Genomic DNA, 18,319 nt, shown 5'->3' on the forward strand with positions numbered 1-18,319 from the left:
CTGACAGCAGAGAACTCCATGCAGGGCTCGAACTCACAAACCATGAGATCGTGATCTGAGCTGTAAGTTGGACAGACGCTATAACCAACTGAGCCACCCAGGCACCACTTCTTGACAACTTTTAATGTTGATATGATTTTATACCTTCAAAAAATTGCAAGACTTGTACAAGGAACTCCCAAATAGCATTTTCCAGATTCACCAGCTGTCTATACTTGCCCCATCAATTTACTTTACCATTCTCTCTCATACACACACACACACGCACACACACACACACACACACACACACACACACACACAGCGCTATTTGAGAGTGCTCTTTCCCCCTACCAATTAATGTTTGAGTGGCATTTCCAAAGAACAAGGACATTCTCTTACTAGGTTTTGTTGAAAATGGGAGCAATTTGGGCATATTGAAAAATCTAAGTGAAGATCCAGTGGGAGAGAAGTGAGAGAAGGGGTTGTTGTCACTGAGGGCTTGTTGAAGGGTCTAGAGAGCAGGATTTAAGGTGCAGGTGGAGGGGTTGGACTTTGCCACAGGAGGGATAGCTCTGTGTTGTGAAGAGGAGTGAAACAATGTGCAGACGTTGGAGACTTTGTTCTGCTTGACGGATGGTGGAGGAAGTTCCTCTCTGCTGGATTCTGTTTCCTTTGTCAGTTAGGAAGTGAGCAGATCTACTGAAAAGAGCAGGAAGGCATGTGACAGATGGGAAGCGTCTGAGTTGAAGAAGACAGGAGAAAGCACAAGAGTCAAGGAGAGGGGAAGAGGAAGTAATGAGATAAACATCTCAAGATTCATGTGGCCAAACAGCCCATTTCTAGTTGATGTTTATTCAGTCAGAGTGAGCCAGCTTGCTCTATTCAGTGACTCATGTCTAGCCCTGCAGAGTGGGGAGATAAACTGAGTTCATCTAGGCGAGGGTTTTGCCAAACGGGTGTGATAAAAGAACACAATGGTTCGGGAAGGGAAGTTTAGGGTACTGACAAGATAATGGACTATAAAATACACTGGATAAGAATGAAAGAAGTAAGATGGCTACTGAATGGGAAATAGAAGGGCAAATGGATAGGAGGTAGACTGGGAAGATGGAAGCCTGTAAATTGTTTTCTAATTATTACTATTTGACTTATTGGATCTAGATATTATTGAGCTTGCATTCTCTACTGAGTATTTTCCATCCATTAATTTCATATAATTCCTATGACAACCCTATCAGGTAAGCACAGGCATCAAGCCATTTTTATCGATAGAGGAAACAGACGTTAGTGACTTGCCCAAGGTGACACAGCTAAAAAGTGAGTCTCTAACTTCAGAGACCCTGTGTAACTCTGGACTGCTCTGCAGAGCTTCCCAGCTGTGCTCCTTGCTCCACTTTGACCCTCCTCTGACTCACGCTTCACTTAGCTAACAGTGTGAGCATTTGGAAATGCAAATTGATTGTACCGGGCACTAACTCAGAACCTTTCATTACAGGTCACTGGAAATAGGTAAAAAAAGAAGAATTAACAGATGAATAAAGACTTGGACAGGTGGATAGTTTTATGATAAAGAAAATCATAGTATGATGTTAATTGTGAAATCTAGACGGTAGCTATAGGAATGTTCATCAGATAATTCTTTCCAGTTTTCTTTATGTTTGAAACTTTTCACTGTAAAAACATGAAGGGAGGGAAGACCTTTGGCTGAAAAAAGAGATGAAGCTAAACAGCTTTTTATCTGAGGACCCTGACTGGATTTATAGGTTGGATTTACAGGTTGGTAAGAATCTGTAGTCATGGGAGAATGGCTGTCTTCTCTCGGTAAGCAGGTTTTGATGTACCGAGAGACGTCTTGTGCCTGTGCCCCTATGGTATTGGAAAAGAACACTTAGATTGTATAATTAAAGCCTTTTTTGTTTTTTTAAGTTTTATTTATTTATTTTGAGAGAGACAGAGACAGGGCAAGTAGGGAAAGGGCAGAGAGAATCCAAAGCAGGCTCCACACTGCCAGCGCAGAGCCCGATGGGGGCTTGAACCCATGAAACCATGAGATCATGACCTGAGCCGAAACCAAGAGTTGGAGGCCTTAACAGACTGAGCCACCCAGGTGCCTCGGCACTTTTTTTTTTTTTTTTGAAAGATCCTTTTAAGGAATCTCTACACACAATGTGGGGCTCAAACTCACAACCTTGAGATCAAGAGCCACATGCTCTCTTGACTGAGCCAGCCAGGCACCCCAAGTACTTTTAAGAGAGGAAAATAAGCTCTTCTGGAGAAGAAAGTGGAACCCCATGTTAAAAGTTTTAGGGCAGAGATAATCATTGCATCGTACTTGTCAGCTTAGGTGGTTACAGGCCATAGGAAGGGTCTCATCTGTACCTATTACTTGCTTTCTCCTGGGCAACTTCGGAATTCCAAAGAATGTTTTGCATGCACAGTTTCTTACTTTGCAATAAACCAGATTCTGCCTTTCAGTAGACTTTCTTTTTTCTTTCTTCCTTCCTTCTTTCCTTCCTTTCTTCCTTTTTTGTTTTGTTTTGTTTTGTTTTGTTTTGTTCAAATGCCCAGTTTGGAATATATTTGACATTTAATACCAGTGATTTCTAAAAGGAAAGACAGATATCACATCAATCTGCTGCTTGTATCACTAATGACACTCTTGCTTGATGGTCAATGTCAAGGCTCCTTTTCAGGCAGGCAGGATGTACTGCTGTCCTTCACTGAACTATTTTTTCCCTTCCAGAAGCCTCCAGAGCAGTGTTTGTTAACACGAGGGGAGAAGGAAGAGACACAGATGCCTGTGGCGGAGGTGTTTGATGAAACTTCAGGCTTGGTTGGCTAATGTAATATGTGTGAAGAGACAGGATGTTCTTGCTTCTTTGGGAACCTTGATCCCTCTGCTTCTTTCAGAAGCAATCAGCTGCTTGCTCTCTTGGCTCACTCTCTGCATGGGTGAATGTCCACAACAGCATGCGACCGTTGTCCTCAAACAAGAAGAATCTTGCCAGGCTTTTCTGTTGATATGTTTTTATACACACCCTATCTTTGCCTGATAGGGTGGTCCTTTAGGCTGTGCAGACACAGGAGGCTGGGAGGTCTGGGAGGTGGGTTCATTCCAGATTGGCATTTTCTAGATGAAGTTTCTTTGGGCAAGTTACTCGACTTCTCTCTGTGTCTGACTGTCTGACTGTAAATGAGGGTCGTGGTAGGATTGCCTGCTTCATGGGGCTATTGCCGATGAAGCTCTTCACACAGTGCTTGACACCCAACAAGCACTGGATAAATGTTATCTACCCTTATTATTATACTGTTCCTGTTATTCTGAAATTGCTTGTTTCATTCAAACATATGTCTTTGAGATCTTTCAGGTTCCAACTGTCATCTTAACAGCTGTACAGTATTCCATAATTTGGAATACCACCCCCTCCGAAAACTATTCCTTCTCTAACGCAGTTAGATAAAGCAACCCAGTCATTAAAGCTGCCATTCCTCATTGACTCTCTTTCTCTTTAGCCCCTTTACCTGTTCAGTGATGAAGTTCTACTCTCATTTTAGTTCCTACATATGTTCTTAATCTGCCCCCTGCTCTTGATTACCCTACCCTAGTTCACATGCTCCTTGTCTCTCACGAGGACCATGGCAGCTGAATGAATTCCTGTTGCTTCTAAGATTGCTGGCCACTGGGCTGAAGCCCTATAAAGTCATTTCCCATCCAGCTGCCAAATCTGCAGATATGACCGTGTAAACTCCTCTGCATGGCACGTGGCGGCCCACGGCAGTCATGACGCGTAGTGTTGGCTACAATATGATTTATTGATGACAGAAATTTATGAGGCAGAGAGTTGCAGAGGGTTTAGGCTCTCCCCAGGCCCGTAGTTATTTTATAGAGAGGTGGGCAGAGCTGAATGCACTGTAAAGAACCTTCCAACAGAGAATCCAGTACCCACAAGTAAATCGGGGTCTACCTGGGGAGGGAGGATGAGGAACACCTAATTTTAATTTATTTTTTTTTTTTTTTAGGAACACCAATGTGACAAGAAATGTCCAAGTGATGAACCCAATAAAGCACCTTTGTGGTCTCGAAAGCTCAGCCGGAGCGTTTGTGCATCCAAGTGGCTATCAACAGCCAAGCCTCGCTGTCCTTTCCAGAGCTGGGAACAGAAGAGCCCCACGGCCATCCAGCTGAAACCGCAAGGTTTGTCTCTCCCCAGTTACCCATGTGCTATTGTTCTTTGACTCTCACTTTAAACTCCCAGCACCCATGGCACTTGGGTTGCCCAAGCTGGTTCTACTTGCATTTGCACTGTCCCCCAGGCATTGGCCTGGCCTGCCCCATGCTTGGAGACGACCTTCTCCAGAAAACTTACTGTTGCTTTCTGGGTTCTTCTCTGTCTTGTCGTTGTGTTTACATGGTATGTTGGTGCGTTTGCATCATCCCAAACTGTGAGCAACTTGAAGGAAGGGTCTATTACATTCACCTTTGTATACCCAGGGCCTGGCGTGTTAAATCATTGACTGAATGCATGTTTGACTAGGCCACAGATAAAAATACACGTCACCCATCATCTCACTAGTCAGCAATTAAACCACTGAATTAATTACCATTGAAGTTTATTTGGGATTTATCCTTCCAGATGCTTTTTTTCTAGCTATAGATATGTGTATTTCTCACTTACACACACACACACACACACACACACACACACACACACACACACACACCCCACACATGATTCTGCATTTTATAAAGTCTGGATCAAACCCTACCTATTGTTTAAAAATCTTGTTTCCACGTAATGCATCATAGACAGTCTCTCTTCTCATTACATATTCTTGTAGTCCTTGGATTATCGTGTTGCACAGTGCTTCATCCTTATCAGACATGCGGTTTATTCTCCAGCTGAAATTGTTAATCTTTCTGTGTCGAGAGTGTTTGTTTCTCATGATGAAGAAACATGGTAAACAAATACTGGGTCTAAAGTAAGCACAAGGAAGACTGTTACTGATGGGAAAGTATTCTGGCCAAAGTATTGTTTGGCCTTTAAGGCGCTGGGACTTTAGTCCTTCAAGCTGTGACTGAAATGGGGGCGTCCTCTTAGGCAATGCCTCTTGTGTTGAATTATTTTTTCCACAGCAGGACTATGGCGACCCAGGAAGCGACTCCAGGCAGCCAGTCCGAGGAGAGCAGTGCCTTGGATTTGCCAACAGTTTATGACATAAGAGATTATGTGCTGCAGAGACCCCACCAAGAGGCCGACAGTGAGGCTTTTAGTTCTGTAGAAGCCCTTTCTAGTCCTTGCTCTTCTGATGCAGATCCAGGTAAGAAACAGGGTTTAAAACAAGCTAACACTGACACCCCCGCGCCCCCCACCCCCCATACATACAGGTATGTGGTTGTTTGTTTCTCTCTTTTCCAATAGCACCTCTCTGAGGAATGATTCATTGTCTAGGGTAGAAAAACATCTTATCTAAGCACAACTGTGGGGAGAGACTTCAAAGGACAAGCTCCCTGGTGTAACCACAAGGAGCTATTTCCTGGAGGCCTTTTTGTCTGAGGACCTTTCTCATCTCCATCCAACTGCATTCAGAGGCTCAACAGGGAGAGGGTGGAATTGAATTTTGTTTTGTTCTTTTAAAACTTCAGAAAGTTGGGGTGCCTGGGTGGCTCAGTGGATTAAGCATCTGACTCTTGATTACAGCTCAGGTCATGATCTCATGGTTTGTGAGTTCGAGCCCCACGTTGGGCTCTGTGCTGACAGCATGGAGCCTGCTTGGGATTTTCTCTCTCCCTCTCTCTCTGAACCTCCCCTGCATACACTCGCATGAGCACATGCACACTCTCTCTAGAATAAATAAATAAATTAAAAAATAAAATAAAAACTAAAACTTCAGAATGCAGTAATGTGGGCCTGTTAAATGTTACAGGTGACAGTAGTAGGGCACTCAGTATTCCTCGTATAGAGTATACTCTGCATTTGGGGAACAACTTTTCTACAAGTTTCCCTGACTGAATTGCCAAAAAGTTTACTATTTAAGCTTAATGATGATTGTTGACGTAGTTACTGACCATCTCTGGTTGTAAAGCCCTTGTCTTTCCCATTCTTTGCCCAGTCCAGACCTGGAGGTCCACAGACCTGGGCCCAAAGCTCTCCCACTTACTGGCTCTGGGACTTGGGGCATGTTTCTTAATGTCTCTGAGCTCTGTGTACTTGACATCATCACTTAGATTTCTGTTAGACTTCTGGAATTTGATATATCCTAAATCAAATTGCTAATTCCTCCACCCTCTCCCCAGTCCATTTCCCCTTGTATATACACACCTGTTTGTTGACCCTTTCTCATCTCTAAAAAGCATTTTTACCCATCCATTCACTTAGGCCCAAACTTTGGAGTCATCCTCAACCTCTCTCACATCCAGTCTATCACTGTCAGCTTTACTGCCAGAGTAAGATCTAGAATCTAAACCGTTTTGCCACCCCCTCTGCTGCCACTATTGCCTGTCTTCTGGATTATTGTTACAAACTCCTAACCAGCTCTTTCCATACCTGCCCTTGACCTCCTACACTCTCTTCTCAACACATCTACCAGAAGATCCTTTTAAAAATGCAAATCAGATCATGTGAGTCCTTGGTGCAAAACTCCCATGGCTTCTCATCTGTCTTAGAGCAAAAGCCAAAGTCCTATGGCACCCATGCCCTCTGGGCCCTGGGTCTGCCACGTCTCTGCCCTGACCTCCTACTGTTCTTGTCCTCACTGGGCGGGGCCTCTGCCTCCCACCTCTAAGAGCCAGCCACCCTCCTCCCTGCTGACGTTCTTTGTTGTACCTTTCCCTGGCTTTATTCTTTGCCTCGGCAGGAATGCCACTGGGCACCCTAGATTTGACTTTAATTGATTCATCTCCTGGAATATAAATTCCAGGATAGCAGGTACTCAATAAATACTTGTATGAGGAATGAATGGGTGAATGTTAACTGCTATTGGTATTTCATTAAGAGATATTCTTGTATGGAGGTAGGGCTGAAGCTGATCCCAACGTAAAAACATCTCTGGTCCCCTCTCCACTGCCCACACACGTAGCTTAAGGCTGGTTAGGAGTAACTTTGGAAAGTTCCATGTATAAGGAGTGGGAGTCATAGGCAGCACTGAATCAGGTGAAGCCTGAATTTAGCCCCATAGCACAATCCGTGTTGGAGGAGATTGTCAGATTGTATCTGCCTCCCAGAAGAAAAGTCAAAATGTGTAATTGATGGAGACATGGCCCAACTGTCAGCCATTAACGTGTGCAAAGTGCGTTATCAACTATTGTGCAGTGATATAAATCCTGAGCCACTTCTGCTAGGATAGAACACATGCACCCCAAACCCAAGTGGGTCCAGTCCAACTGGAGGCCCAGTTCTCACTTTGTCTTCTCCTTGCTTGGGCCTCCACCCCATTCCTACGTGCCCTGGGCCTTCATATGTCACCCTTCAGAGCATCCCCAAAAGACGATTTGAAACTTGGACTCAGAGACAAATAGCTTCAAGTGTCAGCTTTTCCGGGATGGTCTTCATTTAAGAATACCTAGCCTTAACCTTAAAGAATGGTTTAATTTCAGGAATCGAGGATAGGTAGAAGAGAGATTGGGAAACTCTGTCTGTCTGATGTTCCTAAAATGCATCCTATTTATGTTTTTCACCCCTACACATTCTCACACCCCCCCTCTGCACCCTACCCCCCAATTTGACCTTTCCAAATGGAGCCATTCCTAGCATCCGGGAGTCTTATCTCCTCCTTCTTCCCTGTGGCCATGCCTCCTGATCTGCAGCATGTGTTTAAAACACTAATGTTGGTTTGCATATACTACCCCAACGAAGGTTCTGTGGTTACTTTTCCCTGCAGAGCTAGACATCGGAATGTCTTAGAATACAGGAATAATGATCACTCCCATTTATGGCAGCCTGGCTGCCTGTCAGGTTTTTTGTTGTTGGGCTCCATGCTAAGTGGTTCACAAAGATTGCTACTTTTAATTCTTACCACAAACCTGAGAAGTAGAAAGCAACCCTATTTTATAAATAAGGAAATGTAGATGTGGAGACATTAGGAAGCCTGCCCAGTGTTACTTAATAAATGGCGGAGCTGGGCTGAGCCCAAAGGCACTGTTTTCAATCACATTTTTATTGGAAAAAAGTTGCTTTTTCTAACCTGGAAAACAACCAAATGGATGATATCACTGAGATAAGGAATTGCTCAGAAATTAATCTAGGCAAGTTTGTTCGCTTGACACAGCAAACAACTCATTTTTGGAGGGGGGCAGTTTTAGGGAGGAATATTAAGTTTTTGATACTATTTTATTCAGACTTACATATTTAAAAGCAATCTTAATTTTGTGTTGCAGTCCACCATTCTGCAGTACTTTTGTATGCTATACCATTTATTACTCACGATACTTGTTATGGTTGCTTAAAATTGGACCAGATCGGGGCATCTGGGTGGCTCAGTCAGTCACGTGTCTGACTTCGGCTCAGGTCATGATCTTGCAGTTTGTGAGTCTGGCCCTGCGTCAGACTCTGTGCTGACAGCTCAGAGTCTAGAGCCTGCTTTGGATTCTGTGCCTCTCTCTCTCTCTCTCTCTCTCTCTCTCTCTCTCTCTCCCCCTCCCCCGCTTGCACTCTTTTTTTCTCTCTCTTGAAAGTAAAAATAAATATTCAAAAAAAATTAAAAAATAAAATAAAATAAAGTAAAATTGAACCAGATCACCTAGAGCTTCCCAAGAACTGAGTGGAAATGATATCCGAAAGATATCTTGATGGGAGCAGGGATTACACTAGGATCCAATGGAAGGCAGCCACCTTTATATTTAGTAGCTTTGTAGCGGATAGCTTATGGTAGGCAGGAATAAATGCACTCAGGTGTATCCACCACAAAAGGAACTTAATTCTGATCTCACTAAGTGAAATTTACACAGCATGGGAAGCTATTTATTTTGTTGTAAACATTTCAGAGTTGCCTTTTGTGAGAAAGAGATTTTTACTAAGTAAATTTAGGAAAGATTGTCACTGGTAATCCGACCATTACCAGCCAGTGAAATGGCTGAGGTGGACGGTCCTACACTGTGGGGGAAATCACTGCCCTAACCACCCAGCCTGATTTGCTCTTGGCTGACCATCTTGCACCTCCAGTTTCTCAAAACTGTCTATGGTCTTGAGTTTTGATTTTCTATTTATAAGGAGGACCCGGGGTGGGGGGGTGCCTGGGTGGCTCGGTCAGTTGAGCCGCGATTTTGGCTCAGGTCATGATCTCACGGTCTGTGGGTTCGAGCCCTGCATCGGGCTCTGTGCTGACAGCTCGGAGCCTGGAGCCTGCTTCGGATTCTGTGCCTCCCTCTCTCTGCCCCTCTCCCGCTCATGCTCTGTCTCTCTTGCTCTCAAAAATAAACATTAAAAAAAATAAAAAAATACATAAAATCTTAAATAAATAAATAAATAAATAAATAAATTGGATCTGGGGCATCTGGGTGACTCATTCAGTTACAGGGCCGACCCTTGATTTTGGCTCAGGTCATGATCTCATGGTTCGTCATGGGCTAGAGCCCCGTGTTGGGCTCTGCACTGTCAGCATGGAGCCTGCTTGGGATTCTTTCTCCCTCTCTCTCTGCCTCTGCCTGGCTCTCCCTCTCTCTCTCTCTCAAAAATAAATAAACATTTAAAAACTAAAATTTAAAGAAGTATGTATAAGTAAGATCCACTTTCCTTCCCTTCACTGCATGCTCATAGGTAGTTATAATTACAGATTCTCTCCCCCACAGCCCTTCAGCAGATTTTGCCCACATTTTAATCTAGTTCTGATAACTCTGGATCTGTTGTTTGCTCAGAGACATGGCCTACCTTTACATTGGTCTCCGTTGGTGTTCTGATGGCTACTTTTCTAGCTCTGCTTTTTAACATATCCAGCTCCCAAGCCAACCTGCATTCTTGGCTTGCTTGTTTGCTGTTGTGTTTTGTAAGGAAGTTGATCTTCTAGAGATTGGTGAACACAGTCAAAGTTTTCCAGCTGATAGTCACCCAAGGTATCTCAGCATTGGGCTGCACCCAGCCCTGGTACTCCCTTACTGTTGGTTGCACTTAGATAGCCTGTGCTTACCTCAGAATATGGTTGAGTACCTCAAGAACTGATGGAGTATGGCAGGTTGCTTACAGAGGTCTGAGGGTGAACCCAGGACCTGGCTTCTCTAGCTACTGGGTGAAATAGGAGCCAGGAGCTGACCCTTAAGACCCTTAAGATTTAGTCAAATTAGCCCAGTTGTCAAAACCTATGGTTAAAATTCAGACACACAGTTAGCAAGGAGATGGGGTCCACGGTGATGGTATAGAATAGCCTACTGGTAGCAGAGCACAGCCCTGCAACAGGTAATGCAACGAGAGTACCCAGAAATCCCAGCAAGTGGCAGGCAGTGTGCAGGTGGCTTATCAGTGAGTGGGAAGGTCCCAACTTCAAGGTCGGAGACAGCATCACAGTTGTAACCTCTGGAAGAATAGCAGGCAAGGGACGAGTGGCCTCAATTTTAGGAGATGGCAGAGACCACTGGAAAAACCAGGTTTTAAGGACAGGGACCTGGGCTGACGCCTAACTTTTATAAAGGATCCCCCATTTCACCATGTAGCTGCCTCTGGCTTTGCCCATCACTGACCTGTTCTTCCCAGCCAGGCTTTTTGAAGGGGTTGCCCATATTCCATTCTACTTCCTCTTATGATTGTTCTTCAATTCTGGGCACATGTCCTTCACCCCTACTACCCACTAGACTAAGCCCGCCCTTGCTCAGATGCTGGTGATTTTGCCCAGGAGCTAAACCTAATGGACACTTCTCTGCCCTAATCTCGTATGCCCAACTGCCATATCACTGTTCATGCCCTGGAGGAGGATATTAGCAGCAAGGGACATGAGAGTTCAGAGCACTTTCTAGGAAATGAGTTGATAAGAATCGGAGAGTATTAGTCAGGAAAACCTCAAAGCCTTGGTCATTTCAGTCTGGGTACCCAAAAGCGGGTGAGTCTGGGCTGTGTCTCTCTAGATAAACACCGCTCCTCTGTCTCGAACTGGTGTCTTGAGCAAGCATTGTCTAGCTACTTCTTATGAAGTAACAGTAAAACAAACAACAACTTGTCACCTAAGCCAGGCATAGGAGTGCAGAACTCCCTCCCTTCTCTTCCTGGTGAGATCTGACAGAAGAGCCACACTGCCAAAGAGGTCTTCCTGAAACAGCATTTCCATCACGTTCCTCTATTTAAATCCCTTTGAGATATCATTGTACACCCCCACTTTCCTTCCAACTCCAAACAAGGCTCCTGTGCCTCCTTGTCAGGGCTCTGCATAATCTCATGTCCAAAGCATTTGTTCAAGATTAAAAAAAAAATTATTTTAATGTTCATTTGCTTTTGAGACAAAGAGAGAGAGACAGAGTGTGAGTGGGGGAAGGGCAGAGAGAGAGAGAGAGAGAGGGAGACATAGTATCTGAAGCAGGCTCCAGGCTCTGAGCTATCAACACAGAGCCTGATGCGGGGCTTGAACCCATGAACTGCGAGATCATGATCTGAGCCAAAGTCGGATGCTTAACTGACTGAGCCGCCCAGGCACCCCTGTTCAAGATATTTAACAGCCAGTTCAGCAGTATTTGCAATATTTTAGTAACTGGCAAGGCACCAGGTAACATACAGGTGCATGCCAGCCGAATGCAGGCCCCTGCTGGTGTCTAACTACTCATTAGCACAGGCCTGCTACTCCTGTTGGGCTTGTTTTTATGCTGAGTCAGGCCTTAATGCCTCAGCTGCATTGTTCCTGTCCTTGAAATGTGCTCCTTCCTTCCTGGTCAGCTCCAGGCCACTCCAGAAACTGTTGAGCTGAGTCCGTCAATTAGTCCCCCATACACACTTAGCGATGGGCTTGGATTCCCTGCCTCTTAGATACTTGTTTCCTTTCTCTTTTGTTACTGGGCTGGAGAAAAGCATAAACAGAATGCAAGTGCCAAGTGAGATGGTCAGTGGTCTCGGATAAACCCCTCAAAAACAAGGTCACCAGGGTTTCCTGGAGTGAAGTTCTGTGTGTACTGCTATAGGTTGAGAAAAGTCTGAGATCGGTGGCTGATCTCATCAGGGCCCTCTGCAGCCTCTGTTCTGGAGATGCATTCTATTAGATGCCTTCTAATACAGGACAGAGAGTTGCTCTGGAGTTGTTTGGCTTAGACGTTGCAATATGGAGTTGGTAAATGTTTCTTTTTGAGCCCTTTCCTCAAACTTTGACTTCTAAGAGCATTTGTTGAGAAAACCGGTTGCATGTGAACAACAAACTGAATGTTTGATGATTAAGTCTTGATGATTAAAAGCCCTAGCTGGTAGCCCTAGTTGTATGTCTAAAGTAAATAGTGATTTAATGTCTCCTTTTTTTTCTTCTGGAATCTGTCAAAATCCCAATCTTCAAAGACCATTTTGTAACCTATATAAATATATAGGCATTTCATCCAAGGAATTTGCGATTTAAGAATAGATAAATGTGTCCTTTTTCCTTTCTATGATTCCTATGGTATCTATTTGTAATTCTGGAAAATTTTATTTCCATAAGAAACTTTAAGCTCTTGGGGCGCCTGGGTGGCTCAGTTGGTTAAGCGTCCGACTTCAGCTCAGGTCACGATCTCGTGGTCCGTGAGTTCGAGCCCCGCGTCGGGCTCTGGGCTGATGGCTCAGAGCCTGGAGCCTGCTTCTGATTCTGTGTCTCCCTCTCTCTCTGACCCTCCCCCGTTCGTGCTCTGTCTCTCTCTGTCTCAAAAATAAATAAACATTAATAAAAAAAAAATTATAAAAAAGAAACTTTAAGCTCTTAAATCTAAAATTTCAAAATAGAATTTATATATAATAATTATAGAATTCTGAATGTGGTGTTGCCATCTTAAATAGGAGTCAGGATATATTCTACACATGTAAATAATGGTAAAGACATTTTTCTTAGAGGTGACATCCAACCTAGAAGTAACATCCATCCTAGCAGCTAATGACCCAGCACCCTTTAAACCTGACCTGAGATATAGGGAGGAAGGGAAAGAAGGAGATTGAGGAACTAATTCTCTGAGAAATCAGAGAACAAAATCTGGTGCTTACTATCCCATGTCCAGTTGATGGGTTTTATTTGGAAAGTTTGAGTGTCCTGCATGCCAGTGCATTTCTGATTTGTTACCACTCATTGGGGTGAGTTCTACAGATTCAGCCATTGTAGGCTTCATTTTCAGGTCCAAAACAGGATGTTGAATTCTTTGCTTGCTACTATTGGAAGGAAGCAGTGCGTCCTAATTGTGTGGCCCAAGCAGTGAAGGATAAACTCTCCGTGTATATGACTAAGGCCCACAGAATTACAGAATGTTACAGCCCCTGGGCCGGTGGTTTTCAAACTGTGTTCTAAGCATCCCTTTAGGAGCTATAAGGTCAGGACTGAACTTATGGGGGCCCTGGACTCTCCACTCTTGCTCTCCATATCAACTTATTTGCATCATAGGCTTCTAGATGAGCAGTCATTGGAAGAAAGGATGTCAGGGCCAAACAGTTTGAAAATTGTCAAGCTCACCCAGATGTGTCATTTTCTGCAAGAGAGTGTCAAAACCCAGGATAATGAAGAAAATCACCCAAGGTCACGTAGCAACCTGGTAACTTCTATTTTTAGGTGGCCCTCTCTACAGACTACTTCTAACTGTGACTTTTCTATCCCTTTTCTGAAAATAGAAGAATATTCTTCTCTAGTTTAGACTGCCAAATTGTAGATAACCTTAAATAGTCGTTAGAGATAGTAGTTTAAGAGGAGAGTTCTTTTCAAAGGCTCAAGAATGCTATTTGCCATCTGTGACATCTCTCATTGCTCCTCACTTTTGAGTTTCAAGAACACCTGCTATGGGAGAAGAGACTTGTTTACTTCTGTGTACTTTGCCTATAGTCACAGGGTTTTTTAAATTTTAGTGTTCATGTATTTATTTTGAGAGGGGAGGGGAGGGGCAGAGAGAGAGAGAATCGCAAACAGGCTTCATGCTCAGTGCGGAGCCCAATGCGGGGCTTGATCTCATAACCATGAGGTCATGACCTGAGCCCAAATCGAGAGCCACATGGTCTTCTGACTGAGCCAGCCAGGTACCCCAAGAAAACTATAATCTTATCACATTTTATAGCATTCTGAATTTTCCTGCTCGCAAAATAATGGAATTGAGTGGAAATTTTAAATAAATTCTAAAAACCGACAAACAAGCCAAGAGATTTAACCCTGTTTCTTCACAATATATTCAGTCGTTAGATCCAGAATTTTCTTCTGTAAAGAACTCTTCGAAAACATTAGGGAATGTTAAGCGCAGTGCAAGTGAAAACATGAAGAAGTTACCCGTGGGCCAATGCCATTTTAGAACATGAGTTTGAGGGAGAATGGGTTAAAATAATATTCTGTGTTTTCAGCCAGCAAAACCCAAACAGCTGCTCCGGGTCTAGATCCTGGAGATGGTGCTTGGCAATTGCTTGCCATGGGGCAGCGTTCGAGTCTACTGCCCTCTAGTGACTATTTTTTACATATTCCTGAGCGTTACTGAGAACAAGAATTTCAGTGTACCAGATGTGTTAAGCCTTTATAATTCATCCTTTGCAGAACTTTTGTGCCTACTAGAAATAAAACTTCAAGTTATTAGAGATTTTTTTACTCGAAATCTGAGACGCTAACTTGTCTTAAGGCCACCAGTGTTAAGTCTAGTTACTGCAAGTGCATTATATAATTTGAGGACACCTTTTCATTTATGTTGCTTGATTGATTGCAGGTGAAAATGTAAACATAAAAATAATATCTGATTTTTTGTGTGTGCATTTGCCAAGAAAAAGTTGCGTTCTTCTGCAAAGATAAGACCAAAGGATTTAAATTTGCTTTATTTGATGAAATTATAGTAGCATTAAAGGGTAATGAGATTTTAAAAATCTTTCGGGATTTCTGATCTGATAAGATGGCATACCCATGACTCTCTGCTAAGTACAACTATAAACCATGGAAACATGAGAGGTGATCAAGGAATAGTGGGCAGTGGAAAGAAGAGGAATTGGTTTCAGGCCCCAGGACTGAAGGAACAACACAGAGGCAAAGTGTCTTCTGTTCTCCCACCCACCAGAAGAAGGTGACCAGAACTTGGTGCATTTCAGCCTGCAACCTAGCAACAAGAAGGGGCCTGGGTAGGCTCATTTCTCCACAGTACTGACCAGTGGGTCATCCCACATCACTAGGAGAGCCCAGCACCCAACAAGGGGGCATCTATAGCAAAACCCATCATAGTAAGCGGCGAGAGGAAGCACTCTCCTCCATTGGGCCAGAGACTTCACTCCTCTGCTAAACCAGACCCAGTCGGCCCGCAAGCACAAGTGAGGGGATTCTGCCAACTCAAGTAGTGACCTGGGCCGAGAATCCCCTTTGTCTTTGTGGGCGTGAGATTCCCCTTGCTCCCTACCTTCTTACATTCACTGGGGCAGCTGGAGGCACTGGAAAAGGGAAATCCCACAACAACAAGCAGCCCATCTGGAAAACCTCCTCTTCCCAGGGGGCCTGAGATCAACCCCCTACCAAGAGACACCCACGGGCTGGGTCAGTCCTGCAGGCAGTTCCAGCAGGGTGCTATGGGAGCCTCAACAGTACCTGATAAACCAAGGAGACCAAGATAAGCAGCAGAGGCTCTGAAAATTAAACTGTCATTGGAACCATGCAAAAGTAGGCCACAACCTGCGTGCTAAACCTGAACAAGATGGATGTGTGCTAAAGTACAGGACTTAAATAGCGCCAAGGTCACTCGTCATACCAAGAACCAAAAATCACAACATGAATGAAAACAGTCACAGACACCAATCCTGAGATGAATCAGACACTGGAATTTGCTAAGGATTTTAAAGCAATCACCATAAAAGCACTTCAGCAATCAGTTATAAATTCTGTTGAAACAAATGAAAAAATAGAAAACTCAGTAAAGAAATACAAGTTATAAAAAAACCTAAATGGAAATGATGGAAATGAAATAGACCATAGCCAAAAAATTGATAAATTGGACTTCATCAAAATTTATTAAATTTGTGGGGTGCCTGGGTGGCTCAGTTGGTTAAGCTTCTGACTTTGAGTCAGGTCATGATCTCACCACTCGTGGGTTCGAGCCCCACATCAGGCTCTGTGCTGACAGAGCCTGAAGCCTGCTTCAGATTCTGTGCCCCTCCCCTGTTCACGCTCTGTCTCTGTCTCTCTCTCTCTCTGTCTTTCTCTCTCAAAAATAAATAAACATTAAAAAAAATTTTTTTTTTTAAATTTGGTCTCTGAAAGCCCACATAAAAAGGATGAAAAGATAAGGTACACACCAGGAGAAAATACTTGCAATTCTGTTATCTGACAGAGGACTAGTATGTTGAGTATAAAAGAGCTGTCAAAATTCAGCTGCAGAAAAGTAAACACTTCAAATAGAAAATGGGCAAAAGACATGAAGAGACATTTCTCTGAAGAGGGTATCCAGATGGCAGATAAGCACGTGAAAGTATGTCCAACATCAGGAGCCATCAGGAAAGTACAAATTAAAACAATAACGATACCTACAGAAATGGCTAGGATAACACCACCAAATGCTGGTAAAGGGGTAGAGAAGCCGGACCACTCACGCATTGCTGCTGCGAGTGTAAAATGGCACAGCTACTCTGGGAAATGGTTTAGTAGTTTCTTGTAAAACTAAACATGGAATTACCATATGACCACCTGGCATTTATACTCTTGGACATTTATCTGGCAAATGAAGAGTCACATTTGTGCAAAAGCCTATACATGAGTGTTCGTAGCAGGTCTCGTCTTAACACCCGAAAACTCGAATGTCCCAGATATCCTTCATCAGGAGATCGTTAAGTAGATTGTGGTGCATCACTGGTATGGCCAGTGAATACCGCTCAGCAGTAGAGTAATGAACCATCCAGACACACAACTTGGATGAATGAATCTCCCAGGGAATTCAGCTCATGGGGAAAAAAGTGAATTCCAAAACTTGACGTACTGTCGTCCATTACACATTATTTTTGAAGTGCAAACATTTTTAGAAATTGGAGAACAGACTAGTAGATGTCAGGGTTTGGAGTTGGGGTGGGCAGAAGGGAGGTGGCTGTGGTTCTAAAAGGGCAATGCGTGGGATCCTTATGATGAAAATGTTCTGTATCTTGACTGTGGTCATGGATGGGTGAACCCAGATGCGTGATAAAATTGTAGAGACATACATAAATGCATACAAGTAAACTGGAGAAATCGGAATAAGATTGTTGGATTTATCAATGCCAGTATTCTGTAGTTGGAAGTACATTGAGGGAAAGTAGGGAAATGTTCACAGGATTTGTCTGCATTGATCTCTAGCACAGCATGGGAGTCTTAAATATCTCAAGAAAATTTTCAACCAAAAAATCTGTTGGGCATCATAAAAATCCTGGCCCTTTTTCTTTAAATGCTTGTAAGCTCACCTTTGTTTTCTTTTTTTTTCTTGTGTTTCTCTGAAATAGTTGCATTTTTCTCTGAAACAACTGTAAAAATTGCTATACCAATAAACAATTCCCTAGCTTTGATCGTTTTCATTGTTTCTAATGTGTTGTTGTTATAAAGGGCTGTGTTCAACATCCTTCTGGTTAAGCCCTTGTATTTATCTTAAATTATTCTTCAAGCTAAATTCCTATAAGAAAAATTGCTCTATCACATTAAAACTTTTTTTTGACATGTATTACTAGTTTGTCCTTCCAGAAAAGGGAAGAAAACCATTTTTTCCAAGGCTCTTCTCAACACTAATATTATAATTTTTTGAAACTTTGCTAATTATGGGGGGGAAAAAGACTTTTGTTTTAATATGCATTTCTCTGATTATAGTGTAAAGAAATACTGTGTTTTCTTGGACATTTTCTTTTTTATGAATTGCCTGTTTTCTATTAAAATTGTCATCTTTTCTTACTAATTCGTAAGAGTACTTTATACATCAAGAATACTAACTCTTTAGCATTTCTTGCAATAATTCATCCCAGTTTTGCCTTTTAATTTTTATACACTCTCTGATTGAAATTTGTTTTCTCTAAAATGACCAAAGTAATGGGTACTTTAAAAAAGGTAAAATAGGTAGCGCCTGGGTGGCTCAGTTGGTTAAGCCTCCAACTTCAGCTCAGGTTGTGATCTCATCATTCATGAGTTCAAGCCCCGCATTGGGCTCTGTGCTGACAGCTCAGACCCTGGAGCCTGTTTCAGGTTCTGTGTCTGCCTCTCCATCTCTACATCCCTCCTCCACTTGTGCTCTCTCTCTATCTTTCTCAAAAAT

General features: G+C 43.1%; 1 protein-coding gene across 8 annotated transcripts in view; it reads left to right on the forward strand.

The window, feature by feature from the left end:
• Positions 1–18,319, forward strand: part of SHLD1 (shieldin complex subunit 1) — an 88,087-nt gene that overhangs the window by 4,522 nt on the left and 65,246 nt on the right. For 4 of the 8 annotated variants that reach the window (XM_042931575.1, XM_042931583.1, XM_042931580.1 and 1 more), the window contains exons 2-3: positions 4,003–4,177; positions 5,117–5,301. In XM_042931575.1, the coding sequence (XP_042787509.1) occupies positions 5,124–5,301 (178 nt within the window). In that variant the 5' untranslated portion in view covers positions 4,003–4,177; positions 5,117–5,123. The other 4 variants (XM_042931576.1, XM_042931578.1, XM_042931577.1 and 1 more) reach the window with 4 other exon arrangements.

The sequence above is a fragment of the Panthera leo genome, chromosome A3 (genome assembly GCF_018350215.1).
Source record: "Panthera leo isolate Ple1 chromosome A3, P.leo_Ple1_pat1.1, whole genome shotgun sequence".
Taxonomy (NCBI): domain Eukaryota; kingdom Metazoa; phylum Chordata; class Mammalia; order Carnivora; family Felidae; genus Panthera; species Panthera leo.